This window comes from Piliocolobus tephrosceles, chromosome 14 (genome assembly GCF_002776525.5).
Source record: "Piliocolobus tephrosceles isolate RC106 chromosome 14, ASM277652v3, whole genome shotgun sequence".
Taxonomy (NCBI): Eukaryota; Metazoa; Chordata; class Mammalia; order Primates; family Cercopithecidae; genus Piliocolobus; species Piliocolobus tephrosceles.
This window is the reverse complement of record NC_045447.1, coordinates 18,524,088-18,545,734: the sequence shown is the minus strand read 5'-3', so window position 1 is coordinate 18,545,734 and position 21,647 is coordinate 18,524,088. Positions and strand designations below refer to the sequence as shown.

Below are 21,647 nucleotides of genomic sequence, written 5' to 3'. Positions count from 1 at the left end.
ATTATATGATCCACTTTGTCAATATCCTTCCTGAAGCAAGGCACAGGAAATGATCACAAGGCCCACAGAAGAGTTGGACAAGTCATGGAGGTCTGACAAGAGCCAGATAATTCACCTCTCTTGGTTGGACTCTGTATCTCTATTAACGCACCTAAGGCATCATTAGCATTTTAGACTTCTTCGGTCTCAGTTAACTTAGTTGCTTGTAGTCAGTTAAGACCCTAAGACCATCTCCAGTTACAAGGAATCATACCCCTGTTATAGGGAGATAAATTGAGGGATAAAGGATGAAGGCCCAGAGGTGATGCCTGAGGTAAAGATGAGTGGGAGTGAGTCAGGCCCGGGATGTGGGAGATGGGCATTTCTGAACAGTAGATGCAGGTGCAAAGCCCAGAGCTACAGGATGCCGAGGAGGTGCTCTCAGGGGCCTGCAAGAAGTGTGGCAAGACTAGCAACCTCATGGATGGGGGCGGGAGAGATCACCAAGGACAAGCCCTGATCTACAGGCGATGAAGGCCAAGGTCAGATGGGAAGGCTTGGATGCAGTGAGGAGTTGGTACTTGGTCTTGGGAGGGTTTGCAAGCAGAGAAGTGACATGATTGGCTTGAAATTGACAAGATCATCCTGGATGTGGGCAGAGACAGTGAGGGGTGGGGGCATGCACAGGAGACAGGGAGACCCGTGAGAAGACTGCTGCCTTCACCCAGGCCAGAGGCACCCAGGTTGGCTGCAGGCAAGCGGCCGTAAGGAGGAGGTGGAGGTGGAGATGGAGATGTAGGTAGAGGTGGAGATGGAGATGGAGATGGAAATGGGAGGAGAGGAATGGAGAGGAGGGGAGGGGAGAGGAGGGGAGGGGAGAGGAGGGGAGGGGAGAGGGGGGGAGGGGAGAGAGGAAGGAAGCAGAATCCGCTGGGCTGGGAAGAGGACAGGATGGCCTGTTGCAGAGCCTGGAGGAGCTTTGAACTCAAAGACAGGGAACTCTCAAGGGAGGAGGAAGCCTGGGTAGAAAACAGGAGGTGTTGTTACACCCACCTTACAGGTGAGGCTGGAAACTGAGGCTGGGAGAGTTCAAATCATCTCTGTTTCTGTGGCACAGGCCCTTGCTAGGCAGCTGCTTGGACCGCTATCCTGTCTCCAGACAGAGGGGCTGCGTGCGGCTGGGTCACTGGCTCACTCTAGGGGTGGGACCCAGAGACTGCACCTAAAACAGGAGTCCCAGGTAGTCCCCGGGGAGGCCACCCCCATGGCCCCATCTGAGTAGGAGGCCGCCTTTCTTTCTTGCCATCAGGCTTCCCGCAACAGCAGCGAGAAGAGAGTGAAATTCTGTGTCCTCACAGCCATGGGGCTCACTGCCTGGGAGATGACCGAGTTCCTCACCCCCTCCCCTGACTGGCCTCCCCCATCTAGAGTTTTCTTTCTGCCTCTTCCCAGGGCTTTCTCCTTCATCGCTGGAACAATCACCATTGTTTTCCCAATGCCACACACAGAGGAAAAAAAAAAAAAAAAGAGGCCTAAATCTACAGTACCTCGTATCCAACCTCCTATTTCATGTCCCGGCCACGCTCCACTACCATGAGTCCCTCAGTGGCCTCCACGCCTTTGCACAGGCTGTTTCCTCCCCTACCCCAACCCTGTAGATTCTGCCCACCTTGAAAGATGCAGTTGGCATTCCATACTGTTCCATACTTTCCGTACTCTTCTCTCCCTGTGGAGGTGCCCACACCATTGGCTGGGCCAGAAACCTGCAGCACGGACCCGCTCCTCCTCACCCCCACCGCCAGGGCGCGCACACACACTCACACACACACACACATACACACACGGGCCCCCACGTCCTCAGAAGTGTCCCAAATCCACCCTGTCTCTCTGTTCCCGGCCCCTGACCAGGTGAGAACCCCCCAGCCTGCACCCTGGACACTCGGCAACGTCCCTCCACCCCTTCCCAGACAAAAACCTACCCGTGCCTCCCCTGCTGCTCCCGATGACACCCACCCGCCTCAAGCTGCCACTGGAGGCACTTCCCATGCTGCTGACTGACTCGAGCCAGGCCAACGCGCCACTCACAGACCCTAGTCCCTGCTGTTTCCTCTGCCTAGGAGCCCCACCCCCACCCCTTCTCTGCCCCACAATTCCCAGTTGGCCTTTACTGCTCGCCCAGAGTCACCCCAGGACGCCTCCCCTGCTCACCTCCAGGGCCCAGTAGGAGCTCATTTTCTGGGTGTCCATGGCCCCTGTGACCATTTATCATGACCACGGATCACCTGTGTGCTGGCCTGTCTCCCAGGCTTGACCGGGAGTGCCTCGGGCGCCCGCGGGGCTCTGGCAGCTCTGGGAGCTCTGGGCTTGGGTAGGTGCCAGCAGATGCTGAGTGTGTAACTGCGACTGTCTCCAAATACCTTCCTATGCTGAGTGTCCACACCCCGCCCACCTGTGTCTCCCTCTCACACCCACTCCACACTCTCCAGGTGGGCTCCCAGCCTCTGGCTTCCACCACAAAGGAGCCCCGGGCCCAGTCACTCTCTGTCTGTGGTCCCCGACCCCACCATCGTTTTGGCTAAAGAGGAGGGCGAGGCCAGGGCGACCTGGTTCTCTTTCTTCCCTGTGTCTGCCCACAGTCGGCCAGTGTCACACACGAGCTGGGACCACATGCGGTTCTGTTTGGAACGAGAAACTGGTATTAACACAAACAGAGGATCGTTTTAGACCTGAAAACATGTAATTAAGCTCTCCCGTGAATGCCTGTTAACAAGGACGTGCTTTTGCATTTGAGAGAGGCGCGTGGGGGAAGGCGCTTTGGCAACCACCATGCACTTAGTCCCATTGTGATCCAGTTGGAGGGGTGAGCCCTGCCCAGTGCTGCCCTCTCCAGCCAGGCAGGGCCGGAGGCTTCCCAGGGAATGGGGTCAACAGGAAAAGAGGGGACCTGGGCAACCCTGAGGACAAAGAGGTCTAAAAGGATGAGTCAGAAGCAACTCCAACTGCCTGCCTCCCAGCAAGGATGAGGCCTCTCTGGGCCTCGCCAGGAGCAGGACTGGGCTTTGGATCACTGGCAGGAACCGCCTGAGTGGGCTGCAAGTGGAAGCAGCTGCTGCCAGTGTGGGCTGCATTCCAGGCTGGCCAGCCACCTGGGCACTGGCCATACTGAACTGCATTCGCACGCAGCGGCAGGGAGCTGGGCTCTGCAGCCTGTGGGCCTCCATCTGAAGCCTTGTGATCTTGGGCGGGTCACTCCGTGCCCCAGTCCTTCATATGAAAAAAGCAGTCCCTCCCACCCAGGGCTGTTATGATGACTGCCTATGACGATGTTCCAAGGACAGCCAGGCTCCGAGGACCCCAGGATCCCAGGACCCCAGGTCTAAGCAAATGTTGCCTATTCACTATATTACTTGTCTCTTCTCCCAACCAAGTTCCTCCAGAGTTCCTCCAGAAGAAGGTGGGAGAAGCTCTGGCAATGTTTGCTGAGTGAATATATTTGCTGGCCCTGTCCCAGGCAGCGGGGCTGGTGTGGTGAGCAAACCACATGAGGTCTGTGTTTTCACGGAGCTTCAGGTCAATGACAGGGAGAGGAAGAACCCAAAGTCACACAGCGGCCAAGTGCCAGTGAAGGGGGATAATCACGCTCTGACCATGCAGAATAGCGGCTCCTGATCCGGAAGCCATCTCTGACTAGCAGGAGAAGCCAGGGTAAGAGCATGCTAGGCAGGGGGCAGCATGTGCAAAGGTCCTGTGGACAGAGACGAAAGCCCTAAGAGACTGGAGCACAGGGAGCCAAGACGGCGGACAGGGGGACTCAGGGAACTGAGGGCTGGCTGACCACACTAGGTGTGGTGAGAGGCATCCCATATTTTAAACAAGGGGGATAATATGATTTGCTTTGCCTTTTAAAGAATCACTCTAGCTGTGGTATGGTGGACATTTGGCAGGGGGTGGATGTGGGAGGCCAACTGAAAAGCTATTACAGTAAGCTGTCCAGGGGAGAGCTGATGGTCACTTGGACCGAGATGGCCGTGGAGATGAATGAAGCGATGGCCTTGGGAGATACAAGTGGAGTGGCCCTGATCCTGGATGGGATATGGAGGGTGAGGAAGAAGGAGGTGCAAAGGATGTCTCTAGCATGTGCTGCTGGCCAGAGGCAGATCCTTCACTGAGGTGAACGGATGAACCCCAGCAATTTGGCCATGTCTGGGCCTCACAGTTAGCCACTGTGTATCTTTCCACATCTCATAATTTTTGCGAATAAGGAAACTGAGGCTTGGTTCCACTAGAAGGTCCCACCTGGGGAGCCTGGCTCTCTGGATCTGCTCACCCCCACCCCACCTGGCGCCCATCTGTGGCAAGAGGTAAACAGGTCTAGCCCCTGAGGCACAGTCCTGGGCTTCTCAGGAGATGGGACGAGTAATTTTGATAATTGCATTTTTGAGTTAGCGCTAAAATATGGCCAAGATTGAAGAGGCAATTTGGCAAGGCCAGATCCCCCAGGCAGGTTTCTCAGCTTCCACAATGCCGAGAACTTATTAACAAGATCACTCTTTCTCCCTTCCACCACCCATTTACAAGCAGTTCTCAGGGCTGCTGTGTTGAGGAATTCAATTGTGGGTCTCTGGCCCCTGCTCTGGTCATCCAGAGACGTTTTGTTGGAAAGGGTAGAGTGAGAAAACTTCAATTTGTAACAGGGAAATGCTGCAGTTTTTCGAAGAGATGGCATTTAGGGGGAATACTGATAATCCAAGGGACATCAGGTTTTAACAGACTCAGGTTCAAATTCTGGCTACATCTGGTCTTCTCATTTGTAAAATGGGTGAGGTGGTGCAGATTACTGAAATGCAAAGCGTGGCTACTGCCATCCAGGTAAGCGCCAGTCAGAGGGGCGAGGATTTTACTCTTCAGGACCCTGATAGGGACCTGAGGAGGTGGGCCTCAGAAGTGAGATCAAAGCACCATTTCCAAGATAGGGCAAGCAGGGGGCCCTGGGCCTGTCTCCCAGTCCTTCTCTCACTATATATTTAGTTCCTGCAGCTGTCTCTCTCAGGTGCAGCTCCTCCAGCACACGTGGTGATTAATTTCACTGACGGGAAATTGACGCATTTTCTGATTACTGCTTCAAAGCCTCCTGAATTCAGCTGCTGGTAAAATTAACTCACCAGGGACAATGGAGCTTTTTCCAAGGTCCAAATTGTCTTATTTGCAGAGTTTGTTCTTGGCACTAATCCAGCCCAAACAAACCAGGCTGCTCCTCCACCTCCCAGAAGAGGGAGGGCCTTCACTAGCCCAAGGTTAAAAGTATTTTACCTGACTCTAAACTGGGGGATAAAAATGCACTTACTTTTAGATTATTGTGTTCCTGAAAAGCTGTGGGTGACCTGAAGCAAATGGCCAGCTGGACTCCTGGAGCCCCTCCTCTGCAGGTCCTGCTCCCAGGCATGCCTGGCTTCACCAACCAGACGGGCCTGGGACGTACCAGCATCCAATGTGGATCTCTCCTCCAATCCCTCCACCTCAAGCCCTTGCCAATGACAAAGTTCAGCTCCCATGGGCTGTGCACTGACCATGTGCCAGGCAAGGTAGGACTCTTCCCCTGTGGGGACATCTGAGCCCAGATCTGACTTCCAGGCCTTGCCTGAGCTGTATCTACTACACTACAACCTACTCCTATCTTCCCCACTGCCCCCGCAACCACACATGCTTACATTTGTGCACACCTGCCTGCAGGGTAAACGCCCTGATAGCAATAGCCTAAGCATACCCTTGGAACGACTCTGTATGGCAGACGCATCTTAATGTTCTGAGCTAGAGAATCGAGGAGCGGCCAACCCGGAGATTTGTTCCTTGTTTGTGAGGAATATCTGAGCCCCCCAGCCCATCTCATGGGACACGGGCTGTACAGGGGACTGAGGCCCTGAGTTTTGGGTTAAAAGGTTCCCAGGCAGAGGTCCCTGGGGGAAGGTTAAGTGAAAAATGCTATATAAACTGCATGCTGTTTGTAAGTGGTGGCGGTTTTCCTGCCCCACCTGGGGCCGTGGGCTGTGTTGTTCAGCCGCTGCCACTGGACTATCCGTTTCTGAATGAAAAGCAGTTCCCCTATCCAGTCTGCCGCCTCTGCACTGTTCCCTGTATGTAAGCCTCTAATAAAGCCCACATCCCGTTTGCTGGCTCTGTGGGTCTCTTCTCAGGCCTCTTGAACCTGAGCCTTCCCTACTGAGGTTAATAGGGGTTTGGCACAACATAGCCATAGAACTTAAAACAGTACTTTAAAACTTGCTTAAGACCAGTCACTGAGACACTGAAGAAGAGTCACCCATTTGTGGAAAGGGTCTTGTTCAGCTGCTTCCAAAATTTGAGGCTCCCAACTCCGTAACAGTACTGGGCAAGAGTAACTCTCACTTACAGAAGCGCGAGACACGGGACTGGAACCAGGCCTCCGGCTCCACAGCGCCACGCCGACCCGGTGCCTCAGCCCACCCAGCTTCCATTTAGGAAGTCAACTGTTGCGACTGCTTGCAAAAGGCACTCCAGTGACATTATGGCTCAATCTGAGTTTTCACACACTGGTACGTATTCAACCAAGGTAAATCTGTGCAAATATTTCTCAGAAGAGCACAGATGGCAGGAACCCAAGCAGAAGGGGTCCTCACTACCCACTTGCCCCACCCCTCTCTTAATGGATGGGGAGACAGGCAAAGTGGCATAAGGCCACTCCCCGGACTCCCAGCCTAGGCTGCAGCACCCTACGCTTCCAGTCAGTGCAATCCAGTCTCCTCCCCTCACCGTCGTGTCTGGGGAGCTGGGTGCCAGGCCAGGTGCTGGCAATTCCGTAGTCAACACAAGCCTCTGCTCTCCAGGGACTCAGAGGATTCGCACAGTGGCGTGGGGGCTGCGGGAGCAGAGGTGGGGTATTTCACCTAGTATCAGGTCAGGAGAGGCTTCCCCAAGGGCAGAAAAAATACTTCTGAAGGACCATTCAAAGCTAACTAGAAAAAGAAAGGGTGGGAGGAGCATGTCCAAGAGGGCGCAGCCTGGGTTAGGCTGGGGAGAACACTGTTCGGTTTGCCCGGAACACAGAGTGGAGTGGGAGGAGGCGAGATGGGCAAGGAGCCGGAGGTGCCAGCAAGGCTTGTAAACCTTGTTAGGGGCTCAGGCTTGGATCAGAGGGTAGTGGGAAGCCGCTAAAGTGTTTTGGCTGGGGGCATCTTGGTCAGAGGCAGCGATGTGGATGGCTGATGACACACCCCTGTCATCACGGGGACAATGCAAATGCCACATCCCAGCTCTGGGCCTCACTTTGCTCTTTGCTAAATCGGGAATGGCACCACTGCAAGGGCTGCTGTCCAGCAGACTGTGAGATGCTGAGCACACGCCAGTGCCCACAGCCACGCTACACGGAGGTGCTCCTCTCTGGACACCTGAGCGAGCTCAGCAGTGAGCCATGCGACCCGTGGAACCCTGGCCTGTCCCACTTGGGATTTTGGGACCTGGGCTTTGAGGCTCCACACAAAACAACAGAATCGTCAAGGTGAAATGAAATGAATCATTTAATGAGAATCTTCAAACTGCGGCACTGGCCGAGTACTAAGCAAATCCAGGGGAAGACGTGAAGCCCACCAAGGCGCACAGCCTCAGTTCCGGTGCCTGCCCCAGATCTGAAATGCGACATCCAAGAGCTCCAGGCCTTTTGACCACCCGTTTGTGGAGCACCTGCACCTTTCTGACAACAACTCTCAAGCCAACTTTCAGAGAGAAAACATGAAGGGAAAAAAAAGATTTCCTTTGGCCAGACAGCTCTTTCTTCCTCAATAAATAGGAAACACACTTGGAACAAAGAGACAGTGTGAGCTCAGTGGGGAAGCACAAGCTTTATTGGCTGCAAGTTCTTCTCAGGAGCCTGGTCTGCTGGGACTGCATGTTCCTGGATGGGCTCCCCCAGGCCTAAGCTAGGAAAAGGAAGAAAAAAAGGAGAATTTTAAGTCCAATGGAGGTTTCTGAAGTAAGACCCCTGACAGAGGTAAACGCGAGACTGTTATTCTCAAAGTGCTTTCAAAGACATAGTTTAGTCAGTAAATATTTACCGAATAAAATGATGATGAGATCATACTGCCTTCATTCAAGAAATATTCATCAAATGCCTACTATGTGCCAAGCATTGTTTGCTGAATTTCTTACTGCTAAAAATAGCATACAAATTTAAAACTTAGAACCCCCCCTGGCGACAGGGCATGATAAAACACAACTTTCCATGCACTGCTGGCAGAAACACACAACTCTCTGAGGAGGACATGTCCCCTGGCTCCCCCTGCACCTTCATTTTTCAAGAGGTCCTTTCTGGCCCTGCACCCCTCCCAACCTTCCACTGGCCTACAGTGAAGACTCAAAGGGCATACCTCCAGGTTTCCTCTGGCCTTCCGAAGGATTTTGTGGGTTACGACCACTGAGGAGAGAGCAAAGAATGCAATGATTAGGGGCATGGATGTCCAGGAGAGCCGTGTGAAAGCCAAGTGCAGGGAGGATGAGCCGCACACCAAAGGGCTCAGACACGTGGACAACATGAGGTCTGAAGCATCCAGACCAGAGGGAGGTACCAAGGGCCCACCTGACCCATCACACACCCCAGGGCCAAATAACGCATCAACAACACCTCTTTGAGGCCCCACTAAGCCACCACCTGACAGCGATGCAGAGACTAGAGCACGCTATGCCGGTTCACAGAAGACACCACAGCTCTGCACGGTCACCCGGCTGTCCAGGTATCCCTCAGGCTCACCTCTGTGGGCCAGGGAGGGCAATGGCGCTGGGAGGGTAGAGACCTGGGCCTGCCCAGCACTCTTTAGTTTCCTAGGCCCTGTGGGAAGCAGCTGTGGGAAGGGACTGTGCCCCGATCAGGCAGACCCACATATGAGGGTCCAAGTTCTACAAATCCAGGTTTTTACCCAGCAGCTCTTACAGCCAGCTCCAAATGGCCTGGAAGAAAACGCCGTGGGCATGCTGCTTCTCCTCTGCCTGCCCTTCAACTGGTGGAATAGCCCAGCCTGGTTCCCCGGGCAAGGCACATTCTGCCTGGACAGAAGGTGGTTGGGTGGGAGAGTTTCAGAGGTCCCTGCCGACGCTGACGCCCGGAGCACCGTATTAGACAGATGCCCTGTGTATCCGAATTCCCAGGAGGGGCGGGCGAGCCCTGGCTTTCAGGAGCAACTGGAAAGGTGGCTCTTCCTTCAGACTTTTTCTTGTCCAACACAAACTCCAGCAGCGGCAAGAATGCCCCTCTTGATCAGAGTTGAGCCTGACAGGGAATCTGTTCTCAACAGGGCTTGGTGAGGGTAAGGAGATCAGCTTACTCCCCATGCTGGAAACACCAAAGGCTTCTGGAGCCGCACCTTTAGCCAACAGTGCCAGAGGCTGTAACAGACTCAACGCCCAACACACACAGCCCGGCTCCCCAGTGGCTTCTTCAGAATAGGTGTTGTGTGGTGGCCTTGAGAAAATATTGATTTCTTGCCTCACGAAAATTTCCATCTGGAGGTACTGGAGTTTATTTGCAATCTGTGACACTGGGGACGGCACAGACGGTGTGGACTTTGTTTCTAGCCAAGCAAAACGACTTTCAGAGGTGGCCACTGCCCCTCTACCCCCAACCTGACCTCCTGCTGCAGAGCGAAGTTCTTGACATGGGGCGCTGGATATGTTTGGGGGGGGTCAGTCCTAAATCCTCCGACACTGTGTGCAAATGAGGGTGTGTATCTGGATGTCTGCATTTTTCCACAGAGAGACCACAGCTTTCTCCAGATTCACCAAGGGGCCTGAGACCCAGAAAAGATTAAGTATCACAGCTGTGGAGGTTAAAGATGAGTGTGAAAGATCACTCCGTGTCCCTAGAGAACAAAGCTCATGGCAGAAGAACTAAGGATCACCGGGCTCAAGCTTTGAGGGGACCCCCTGCGCCTCAACAGCACTGCCGCATTCCAAAGCACAGAAATCCCTGCTGCAAGGAGAAGACCGAGGAACACAGCGACAAAGGACTTGTCCCAAATCTAGACTGGCCCCAGCACAGAGATGGGACTCACACGCGGGTCTGCCCAACTCGGTCCACGGTTCTTCCCACCTCAACAGAGTGCTGGGAAGAAGGTACCGACCTGAGCTGAACAGTGTTGACCTGGTGACAGGTGGTTTCCAACTGTGGCCTCACTGAATACTCCCCCACCCTATGGGGCAGAACTACTGTCCTCGCTTTGCAAATGAGGACCTGGGGCTCGGAACTGAGGCACCTGGTTCCAGGTCACATGGCCAGTGAGTGGCCCCAGGGCATCAGGACTCTTAGGCTCCCACTGGGATGCCCTTTCCTTACTTTCCCCTGTAGACTCTGAGAAGGTATGGTGTCAGTTTGACCAGGTAGCAGTCAGCCCTGGCCTTTGCCCTTCCTCATCACCATGAGGGGATGGAGGAAGAGGAGGTGCTATGCCAACTTTCACCTAGTCCACTTCACAGAGCAGGTCTGTGAAGTCCGCAGGGCTTGGAGAATTTCCCAGGACCTGGCTCCTTGGGATGAGCTGCAGAGCCTGGCACAGGAGGAGTTGCAGGCCCGGGTCAGCCACCAGCTATGCTGCCTGGGGCAAGCCCCTCACCCTGCTCTGGCGGAGCCTGCTCTGTGCCAGGCCTAGGAGATACGGAGACGGGCAACACCAGCTCAGGAGGGGAAGTGCTATGAGACATTTGTGGCTCTTCTTACTATGAATGATTTGCCACCTCCATGCATAGGAATTGGTCTGGCCTAATGGAAAGAAAGAGGAGGGACTGGGTGAGCATCTCCTCTGCCCCCGAGACTGTACAGTTTAGGTAGCGTTATCATCCTTATTTTACAGATGAGAAAACTGGGGTGCTTTTTATAAAGTTGCTATTGAACCCGGCCCCACTAGTTAGTCTGAGTCCTTTGGAATTCGTGTCTCCAGTTAGAGATGAGGAATCTAAAGCTTAGGGTTTTAGTCTAATGCAGGTCACGTAAGAGTGGAGATCTGAACTGTGCTCAATCAATAATTCCATGATCTCTGACCTAGGACACAGGGGACCTGGGTTCTAGTTCTGTCCTTTTGACCGACCACAGTACACAACCCATCCAAACCTACTTCTGCAATTTCCTCACCTGTCAATAGGGTTAGCTACCTGCCCTGTGACTGTTCAGGGTCACAGGCTGCTGAGAAGGAGAGATGCCAATGCAGAGAGTTCTGCCTTTTCCTAGACCTGTGCCGAGCATCGCTTCCCACCCCACTGCTGCTCCAAGAGTCTAACCCAAATATTCCACAGATGCCTTAACATGACCACAGCTGGCACTGTCTCTCTCCAGGTTCCCCTCTGTGCTCCTTTTCTCTACGAGTGACACAAAACCCTCAACCAGAACCCCACAGACATCCACCACTCTGCCAGGTTGACCTCCTTACAATCTTTCAAAACCATCCCCTCCCCCACAGTCTGGACCCACTGCCCACCTGGGGGTCTATTGCAGCCACCAAAGAGGTCTTCCCAGCCTCCTGGCCCCTCCAAGCTCAGCCATGGGATCTTGTAACACACACATGGACCCCACCGGTCCCTGCTGCTCATCCTGGAGTCCTGTCCACAAGGCTCCTTACAACATGTTTCCTGCTTCTCCCTCTCACTCATCTCTCACAGGAAAATCCTTTGCATGTCCTAAGCATGTCCCTGAGTACTCAGTTCTCTCTCACCCCTGGAAGCACAGCAGCAAGGCCACAGGGCCATCTGCCAGAATCCTATTCCTGCCCCTTCACCGTCTGACAAACTCCTAGTCATTCCTCAAGACCCAGTCAGTCTTGAAGCACCTCTCAGGCCTCCCAGGATGCGCTCAGTACACTGTCCTGCAGCTAAGCTGTGTGTCTCCCTCATTAAGCCCGGAACCCTCACTGGCAAAGACTGTCTCATTCATCTCTGTCCCCAGCGCCTGGCGTAAGGGGCAAAGAACAGGAACTCAGTGCCTGCTCAGTGGCTGAGCTCCTCTCTTTTGCAGTTCAAACACTGCCAGTCTCACAGAGTCTATTTTCAGAAGGTTCCCAGGGGTGGCTAAGGAGAACTCCTACTTGGCAATAATCTCTGTGCTGTGCTTCTCAGAAATGCCCCAGAAACGTTGGACTTTGATAGAAGAGCCGCACAAGGCAGGCTGGCACATCCAGAGAGAAAGTGCTGCAGTCAGCAGTTCTCCTAAGACAGGGAAATTGACACACAGACAGCACAGACTTGGCCAGGGCCGTGTTGCCAACAGGCACTAATGGAAACTCAGCTACCGCCTGCTCCTCTAAATGCAGTGGGAGGGAGTGCTGAGGGTTTAAACCGGGAAACAGAGCTGCTCCCACACAATCTCCAAAGTGGCTAGATCAGAACTGGGACTGACCTTAAAAAAGTTACTTCACTTCGCCAATCCTGAGTCTTGGCATCTGCCTTGAGAAGAATTTCTCAAATCCATGCCCTCCTCTGGATCCCCAGCATCGTAGCCACCTTTCCTGTCTGACTAGTGAGTCGGCCTCTGCCTCACTGGTGGAGCAGCCACCAGCGAGCCATTCTTGCACACAGATTTGACAGGCCAATCCTCTACCCTAAGCCTGCCACCTTCAGTCTTTCATGAAGTACTCTCTGACCCCCAATCCCTCCTGCCTCAATTCACTGTTTGCAGCCTTTACCCCACAGGGACTGGTTTTGGTTTCTCACATACAAAACCTTATTTCCTGCCTTTGTGCCTCTGTCCATGCTCTTCCCTGTGGGACTGCCACTCCCTGCTCCATGTGACAACACCTACTCTCATTTCACACTCAGCGCAGGGGTTACTTTGTCTAAGATGCCCACCTCCCCAGGACAGAGTGACGCCCACCCAACTCCCACCCCAGTGCTCCGCATGTTTCCATCACTGACGTGCCACACGACTGTCTCCCACTGAGATGACAGTCCCTGACACCAAGGGGCTGCTCTACAAAGGTGTGTTAAATGAATACATTTGTCTGTGTGAGTCAGAAAGGATGGAGTATGAAAAGAAGCCCACAGATAGGAGGCATGATTACAATCTGGGCTCCAAAGTGGGTAACCCAGCGCAGAACTGGGAGCCCTTGGAGGCAGGAAGTGGTCAGGCATAGCGGCCACCCACACACTCACTCACATTGATCAAAGATGACTTTTTCCTGCCGCTTGCTCAGCTGCAAAAGCTTCATGGTGTTTTGTAACTTCTTTTCTTGTTCAAACAATTTTTTATGTAGTTTGGTGACCTCTGCCTTCATTCCTCCAATCTAAAGAGAAGAGAAATTAGAAAAATGAACAAAGAACATAAAACGTCATGTTACACAGGAAAAATTACAAAGCCATATAAAAGGATGCTCAACCCCACTAGCAAAAATATTTGAATGGAAACTAGAAGGCTTTTCCTGACAACCGGGAAAAGGCAATATTGGACAAAACCCATTGAGGGTAAAGGGAAAGCACCTCGTGGCCTCTGGTGGAAGTGCGGGATGGCATGGCCCAGCGAGAACGCCCTGGCAAGATCTCCCAAACTGAGATGCGCTTAACTCTTTGCCCCAGCAATTCTACACGTTGGCATTTCCCCCAAGGAATAATATAAGCACAAGAAGATGCCTATGTACAAGGATGTTCGTCTCAGCATTGTTCATGGTAGGAAAAAATAACTTGATTTCAGTATAGATCTGGATAAATTATGGTACTTACATATAATACAATAGTTTTACAACTATAAAAAACGATGTTGTAGAGCTCTATATATTGATATCAAAAAATGATCACAGTTAGTGACAAAAGAGCCCAGAACAAAACGCCCTGTATACAAGGCATTCCTGTTCCACAAAACTGAACATAAACGCCCACATCCATAGATGTGTATATTGAGATGTCATCAAAATGTTAACAGCAATTCTCTCCATGAGATATGATTTCAAATTGAGTGTGTTTTTTTTTTTTTTTTACAAAAACTATATATAATGCTGATTTAAAATTTTTTTTAACGTTTAAATCTTCAAAATATCATATAAAAGTATTATGAGGAAAGTAAGCTCCATTAGAAGAAACTCTTCTGGTTTTTCAGAGTAAACTCTGGATGGGTGGCAAAACCAGAGACCCCAGTGCTCCGAGGTGAAACACACGCACAGTGGAGCCCTCTCAGCCGGTCTCCACCAAACCAGCTCACAGGAGGAAGGACACTCCCTTTCTGTCAGGAAAGCACCCTGGCACAGGCCGCTCTCTGCTACGTCGAAACACTTCTGCTTCCAACAGGAGAGATGGTGAGTTGTCAGCTCATGAAGAGTCACTGTAGTTTGTTCTCAAACTTGTTTATGGTAGCTGTACTTGTCATCAAATTGCGTAATTTAATTAAATATTAAGTAAGCCCATGAAATATGTGTATTAAAAGAGCGAACCAGTTGTATGAAAACTAACATATGCTTCAGGAAAGACTTGATAAAAGCAAGTCACTAAAAAACACATTTCTGGCAAATTAGGTGTGGGTGAGACAACTATAAAAGATGTGGGAGGAACACAGTCTAGAAGAATTCTATATTCAAATTGCTTTGCAAGTGTCTAGGTTTTCTCTTCATCTTAAAGAAACAGAAATTGGAAGTGACAGACATACATTATGGATGCAGTTTATGAAAGAAAGAAAGATGTGAAACTCCAATCAGCAGACCCATATTCAAAAGAAAAGGCCCTGGCCCTACATCAAAAGAATGGCAAATGAATGTATATTTATCTGTTTTAAGTTAAACTAAAATGTTTAAGGTACGTATCATTTTTTGATTCCCTGACTTAACCTACTTTTAAGATTAACCAGTCATGTCAGGTATAAGGACTTCGACAGTTCTTCCCAAACAGATCCTAATTTTAAACATTAGGTTTGCTTTGATTCTTTTCCTTGTGGCTAAGAGCCCACAAAGATTTTCTGGTCATGGCTCCAGAGGCCACACATTCCAGGACAAAGTCTCTCTACAGTCAACACCTTAGTCCCACATCTGTAAAATTGGAATAATCATCCCTGATCCAGCTATCACATTGCAGTAGAGTGAGACTAAATGAGATAATGGAAGACGGCGGGAATGATCATTTCAAACTCGGCCTGGTTGACCCATTCCTCGTTCTAAAGTCAGCTCAGGTTTCGCCTCTTCCAGGAGGTTGACCTGGCACTTCTTTTAGGCTGGCTACTGCTCCTCTGGGTGCGCCGCGGCTCAGTGTCTCCCCATCACCGCCCATGGCACACTGGAGTGACTGGTCCTTTACTTGTTTGCTTCCTGTACTGACTACACGCTCATCTCCTCCCTCTAACCACCAGTGTCTGGTGCAGAGTAGGTGCTGTGACACTATTTACCCACACACGGTGGGTTAATTTTCACTGGTGCTCTCCTAACACCCTGTATATATTCTATCCAGTACTTAAAATAGGGAATTTTAATTGTTTACATGTCTGTTGTTCCCTGGATTCAAATCTTCATTTTTATAGGATGAATATTCCATGGTAGCAACAGCAGGGGCTCAAAGTACAACTCCACCACTCCCAACTATAAGATGCTGAAGCAAGTCACTTAACCTCTTGGGAGTTTCCATTCCTACTTCTGGAAAAGGGGAAGAATCATAGCTAACTCCCTTAAGGTTTCCGCAAGGAATCAAATGAGACTCTGGGTGTGAGCAGCATGCCTGGTGCTGCAGGAGGTCACCAGAACACCCTTCCCGAGGGCCACAGAGCTGCAGCGCTGAAGCCACTCCCTCCCAGGAGGCCTCAGGCTTCCTCACCAGTGTTCCGCCTGACTCCGAGGACAGAAATTTTTGCTTGTTTTCTTTTTATGGTGAAAAAATCTCAAACATTTACAAAAGCAGAAAGAAGTGAATAATGAATGCTCAAGTGCCCATCCAGCTTCAGCAATGATCAATTCATGGCCATACTTATCTCTACTATATTCCTGCCCATCCTCTCCCCAAGATGATTCTGGAACAAACCCTAGAAGCCAATCGTATCATCTATAAAGTATTTTACTATATCTCTCTAGAAGATTTGTTTTTGTTTGTTTGTTTTAAACAGAGAGCATCTTACTATGTTGCTCAGGCTGCTCTAGAACTTCTGGCCTCAGGTGATCCTCCCACCTTGGCCTCTGAAAGTGCTGGGATTCCAGGCATGAGCCACCACCCCGGCCACAAAAAGATACTTTAAAAAAAAAACAAACAAACCAACACGGTATCATTATGACACCTTTAAAAAAAGGCAGTAATTCCTTAGTATCACCACATCCAGTCAGCGAATACATTTCCCTGATTGCTTCGTAATTTTCTTTTTCTAAACAATTGGTTCAATTCAGGATGCAAACAAGATCCATGTTTTGCATTTGATTATCTCTTGAGTTTCTTTAAATCCAGTGGTTCTCAAACCTATCTAGAGGGCTATAAAATCAGACTGCTGGGGTGCACTCTCAGAGTTACTGATTCAGTAGGTTTGGTGTGAGGCCTGAGAAGGTGAATTTTTGACGAGTTTCCAGGTGATGCAGATGCTGCAGGTCCAGGGCCCACACTTATGGGGACCACTGTAAATCCATGGGGTTCTCTCCCTCTTTCCCCATGCTAGATCCTTTCTTACAAGGATGAAATATGTTCTAGGCTCATACTATACATCTCCTGCCCCAGACCTAGCAGCAAGCCATTTCTCCAAGGAACCCTAGTTCCCTTTAGTGGGCAAAGGTATCTAGAAACCATAATTTGGGCATCAAGGGCACTCACTGGTGCTAGAACAGACATTGTTTCTAGAGCCTTGTATGCTGAGAAAGTTCATAAAACTCTTTTAATGGATGATAATACATCACAAGTTCATAATGATATGTGCTATTCAAATTTAGGATTACAGGGTTTTTCTTTGATTTCATATCTTTTTCCTTACAGTAAAAAATCAGTTCCCAATAAAATTAACAGTTATTTGTTTTATCTTATAATAGAAATATAATAATTCAGAATATCAATATCAATATTATTACTAACAATATAACCATTAACAAGAGTTTAAATTTTCTTCTTGCCCTTAGAATATTTCTACTAGAAATGTGTGGTCAAAGTACTATGCATTAGTCATTGAAATGCTTCCTTTTTGTGTTGTTATGCCTATGTTGCCGTGTACAGTAAGGTTTGTTTCATCTTGCCAAGAATTTTTAGAAATTTTCTCATTTTGATTTTTTTATAATTATGTAATGCATTTATATAGTTGCAAAGTCAAATCTACAAAATGGTCTATTCAGAGAAATGTACCTTCTATCTGTTACTCTAATCTCTCCCCTCCCACTACTACATGTAGCCTGGTTTGTTATTGTTTATCCTCCATTTAAAAAAATTATTATAAACAAGTATGTGTGTACATTTGTATCCCTCCACACAACTGGTGCACATGATACACACTTTCCAGAGCAGTCCAGACTGCATGGGATGGTATACTAAATGTAAAAGGCAATTAATAACACTCAAGAGAAAACCAGGTAGTTCAAAAGCCCCCGGGTTGCTGGTGAAAACTTGGAAATGGAAATCAGCATTACACACATTTCACACCAAGCAAAGGCATGCTATGAAACACAGCAGTGACATAAAAGTGGCTAGAGGCAATTTAACACCACATAGGGGGTCTGTACCCCAGCAACCACACTGGAGCGTCTCAAAGATCCTTTTTCTGGCACCACAATTCCATAACATCAAAGTGAGCATAATCAATTACTCAAGAAACCTTTGGAAGGAAAGGGGTACTCAGGAGCACCAACCCTTCTTGGAACGATTTGCAAGTAGGGAAGAATCAACGTGGCTATAATTTGTTTGTGTGTGTGTATATATAATATATTTTTTATATATGTGTATGAGCTGTATTCTGTCTATATAACAGTTACTACAATGTGCTAAGGACAAAAACATTGCATTAAGTGTCAGCTGTTTAGTTCAGACATGTTTATGTTAAAATCATGAGGCAGGTACTACTTTGGGTGTATAAAAAAAATCACTGGTTCATTCAAAAACTATAAATAAAATAGACACTGTCCTCTGAAGGAAAATAGAGGAAGACAGACATTAAACAAGTATACAATTACAACTGGTTGAAAGGCTATGATGAACAGAAGAGGACTCTATGATGAAGGACTCAGGGAGCCCTCTCTGACTCTGGGGTAATATTTAAGCTAAGATTTGAAAGGTGAGAAGGAGCCAGCCAGAAGCAGGACATGGGACACTCCAGGCAGTCAGGCCATCTGTGTCACCTAAGCCTAAGATGGAACAGGACTTGGTGGATTAGGAGAAGGGAAAGACCAATGTGGGACTGGACCCCAGTGAGTCTCAGCCTTCCTCCCTCATACTCTGTCTCCCACCTGATACTGCCACCAGCTAAACATGGGCAAAAGAAAAGATTTTTCTGTGGAATGAACAGTTATTAACTTTCCTGAGCTTAGTGTATCCAAACTTAGTCCCCAGGATCCCAAAAGGAAAATCTTAGGACAGGCTCATTAGAACCTTCAGAGCAGAGAGAGCTGCCCCCCAGCTACTTCCTGGTCATGTTTGAGAGACCTGAGAGCTGTCAAAAGGGGTTTAACTAAATGAGATAAGGACAAAAAAAAGGTAAATTTCCCTTTTGCCTTCCTGCTGGCCTTTGGCAAGAACGGATAGGTCAGATAAACAAAGGGGGAAATATCTATCACGCCACCAAGCAGAGAGTTCTAACTCTTCCTTAACCTGCATGTCCCTTCTTCCAGGGAGGTTTCTCTGAGTAGCCAGAGTGGGCATTCACCTTGTCATGACACCACATGTATCCCACACACAGAAATCAGAGGATGGCTTCTACTCTGCCTGACTCCTGGTTTAGAGCCTGTCATTCCTAAGTAGTTAAAACAGATTTTGAACAAGGTCCACTCAAATATGATGATGAAAGCTGTCGACAGGAATCAGAAGAGCCAGAGAAAGGCACCTAAACTAAAAGGGATGATGAGTAGAAAAGAATGGGCTAGTCCATGAGGACAAACTGGGACTTAAAGCCTATACAATAAAAGAATAAACACTGGGTTCCAATATTTATGCTTTCAAACAAGCTCTAACCTTGACTAAGTGCCTCAGCTCCCTGAGTCCTGGTTTCCTCATGTGTAGAATGCAGACAGGATTCTACTCAACAAAGATATGCTCAGACGGGTCAGGGCTACAGGAGTGTGGGACGGATCAAGTAAGAACACGGTGAAGCCATAGCAAACAGGGCCATCTCCTCCCTGATACATACCCAAATGGTGGGCACATCTGCTGTGGGCCCCTGCTTGGTATGGAGGAAACTGAGACATAGGCCCCAGTGGCATCACTGAGCCTCTGAATCATGCGTCACCACCTACCTGCTCACAGTGAAGGGGGCACTGGCCATCTTCGGGGACTGAGACTCTCCAGAGAAGCTTCAGCCGCCTGGAGGCCTCTTCCAGGGTCAGCTTGGCTGTGCTCACACTGCTCACAAACTTGCTCAGTGGTGCTGGGGGTGGACCCTACACAGGGTGGATATGAAGGCTGTTATGTGCAGTCTTGAAAAAGATTTTGGACAAGCAAGCCTTAACGTGCAGCATAAATCTCCAGACTGTAGGGCTTCTGTTTCACATGCTGAGCGAAAGCCTGGTACACATAACACCAATTTATTGTTCTTAAAGACTGGTGAATTGTAGATTATGAGAGAATTTCAGGGGTGATTTTAGCCCAATCAATAACCATGATTAATAACCACCATGGTTAATAACCACCAGCATTAACTACAGTTACTACTCCAAGTACAGGGTCTGTGGGAGGGCCATTCTCACTGTTTGGCGGCCCACAGAGACCCGCCCAGAGAAAATGACACCAACAGCAAGTAATACATGGTTTTGTCTTTACTGGTCCCTGTTAAATGGCCCTGCTGTAGTGAATATGATATCAGGGCCTTATACCACTGTCAGAGCAAACTCAAATTGGGAGGTATCAAGGGCTTAAGAAAATTATGTATGTGACTCAGAAAAGGGGAAATACTAAAAAAGAAGAAGAAATGAAAAAAGCACTTGTTTTTATAAGTAATAAAATAAATACAAAAATAGAATGAGGTCAGGCACAGTGGTTCATGCCTATAATCCTAACACTTTGGGAGGCCAACATGGAAGGATTGCTTAAGCCCAGAAATTTGAGACCACCCTAGGCGACATAGTGAGACCCCTATCTCTACAAAAAAATAAAAAAATAGCTAGGTGTGGCAGTGTACACCTGTAGTCCTGGCTACTCAGGAAGCTGGGATGGGAGGATTGCTTAAGCTTAGGTGGTCAAGGCTGCAGTGTGCCACAATCATGCCACATACCCCAGCCTGGACAACACAGCGAGACCCTGTCTCAAAAAAAAAAAAGAGAAAAAAGACACACCCTTTTTAGATAATAAAGTACAAAAAAGTCATTATAAATAAAAATACCTGGGCTGGGCACGGTGGCTCACACCTTTATCCCAGAACTTTGGGAGGCCGAGGCAGTTGGATCACCTGAAGTCAGGAGTTCAAGACCAGCCTGGCCAGCATGGTGAAACCCAGTCTGTACTAAAAATACAACAATTAGCCAGGCATGGTGGCAGGTGCCTGTAATCCCAGCTACTAAAGAGGCTGAGGGAGGAGAATCACTTGAACCCAAGAGGAGGAGGCTGCAGTGAGCCAAGATCACACCACTGAACTCTAGCCTGAGCAACAGAATGAGACTCCATCTAAAAAAAAAAAAAGAAATACATATATATGCTGACATAATCAGGCATGATAGCTGACACCCATAATCCCAACACTTTAGGAGGCCAAGGTGAGAGGATCGTTTGAGCCCAGGAGATCAAGGCCAGCCTGGGCAACATAGTGAGACCCTGTCTCTAAAAAATAAAAATAAAGGCCGGGCGCGGTGGCTCAAGCCTGTAATCCCAGCACTTTGGGAGGCCGAGACGGGCGGATCACGAGGTCAGGAGATCGAGACCATCCTGGCTAACACGGTGAAATCCCGTCTCTACTAAAAAATACAAAAAACTAGCTGGGCGAGGTGGCGGGCGCCTGTAGTCCCAGCTACTCGGGAGGCTGAGGCAGGAGAATGGCGTGAACCCGGGAGGCGGAGCTTGCAGTGAACTGAGATCTGGCCACTGCACTCCAGCCTGGGTGACAGAGCGAGACTCCATCTCAAAAAAAAAAATAAAAATAAAAATAAATAGCCAGGTGTGATGGTACATGCCTGTGGTCATAGCTACTTGCGAGGCTGAGGCAGGAGGATTGCTTGAGCCTAGGAGGTGGGGTTGAGGCTACAGTGAGCCATGATCACGCCACTGCACTCCAGCCTGGGTGACAGAGCTAGATCCTGTCTCAAAATAAAAAAACACAACAACAACAACAAAACCTCAACAAAGACAAAAACGTAGTGAGACAAACGTTCATGAACAGAGACACAACTGTTTTGGAAAGTAATGCAGCAACAGTTATCATCAAGAGCCCTAAAAAGTTCACAACCTTTGAACTAGTAATTCCGCTTCATAATGGGTGACAGCCAGGTGGATGGGCAGATGAGTGGACAGACACACCAGGGTGCAGATGGAGAGAAGAATGGATGAGAGACCAGATGTACAGAGGCCGTCATGGGAGCAAGACAGCAGAGCCCATGAAG

At 49.4% G+C, this 21,647-nt stretch overlaps 1 protein-coding gene across 3 annotated transcripts in view; it reads right to left on the bottom strand.

Moving 5' to 3' along the window:
- Positions 1-7,511: 7,511 nt before the first annotated feature.
- The window catches only part of CDK5RAP2 (CDK5 regulatory subunit associated protein 2), a 205,825-nt gene continuing 191,689 nt past the window's right edge, over positions 7,512-21,647 (bottom strand). For all 3 annotated transcript variants that reach the window (XM_023223670.1, XM_023223672.1, XM_023223671.1), the window contains 4 exons: positions 19,356-19,499; positions 13,139-13,265; positions 8,376-8,422; positions 7,512-7,928 (listed from right to left, as the gene is read on the bottom strand). In XM_023223670.1, coding sequence (XP_023079438.1) covers positions 7,872-7,928; positions 8,376-8,422; positions 13,139-13,265; positions 19,356-19,499 — 375 coding nt within the window. In that variant the 3' untranslated portion in view covers positions 7,512-7,871. The remainder of the gene's footprint in view (positions 7,929-8,375; positions 8,423-13,138; positions 13,266-19,355; positions 19,500-21,647) is intronic.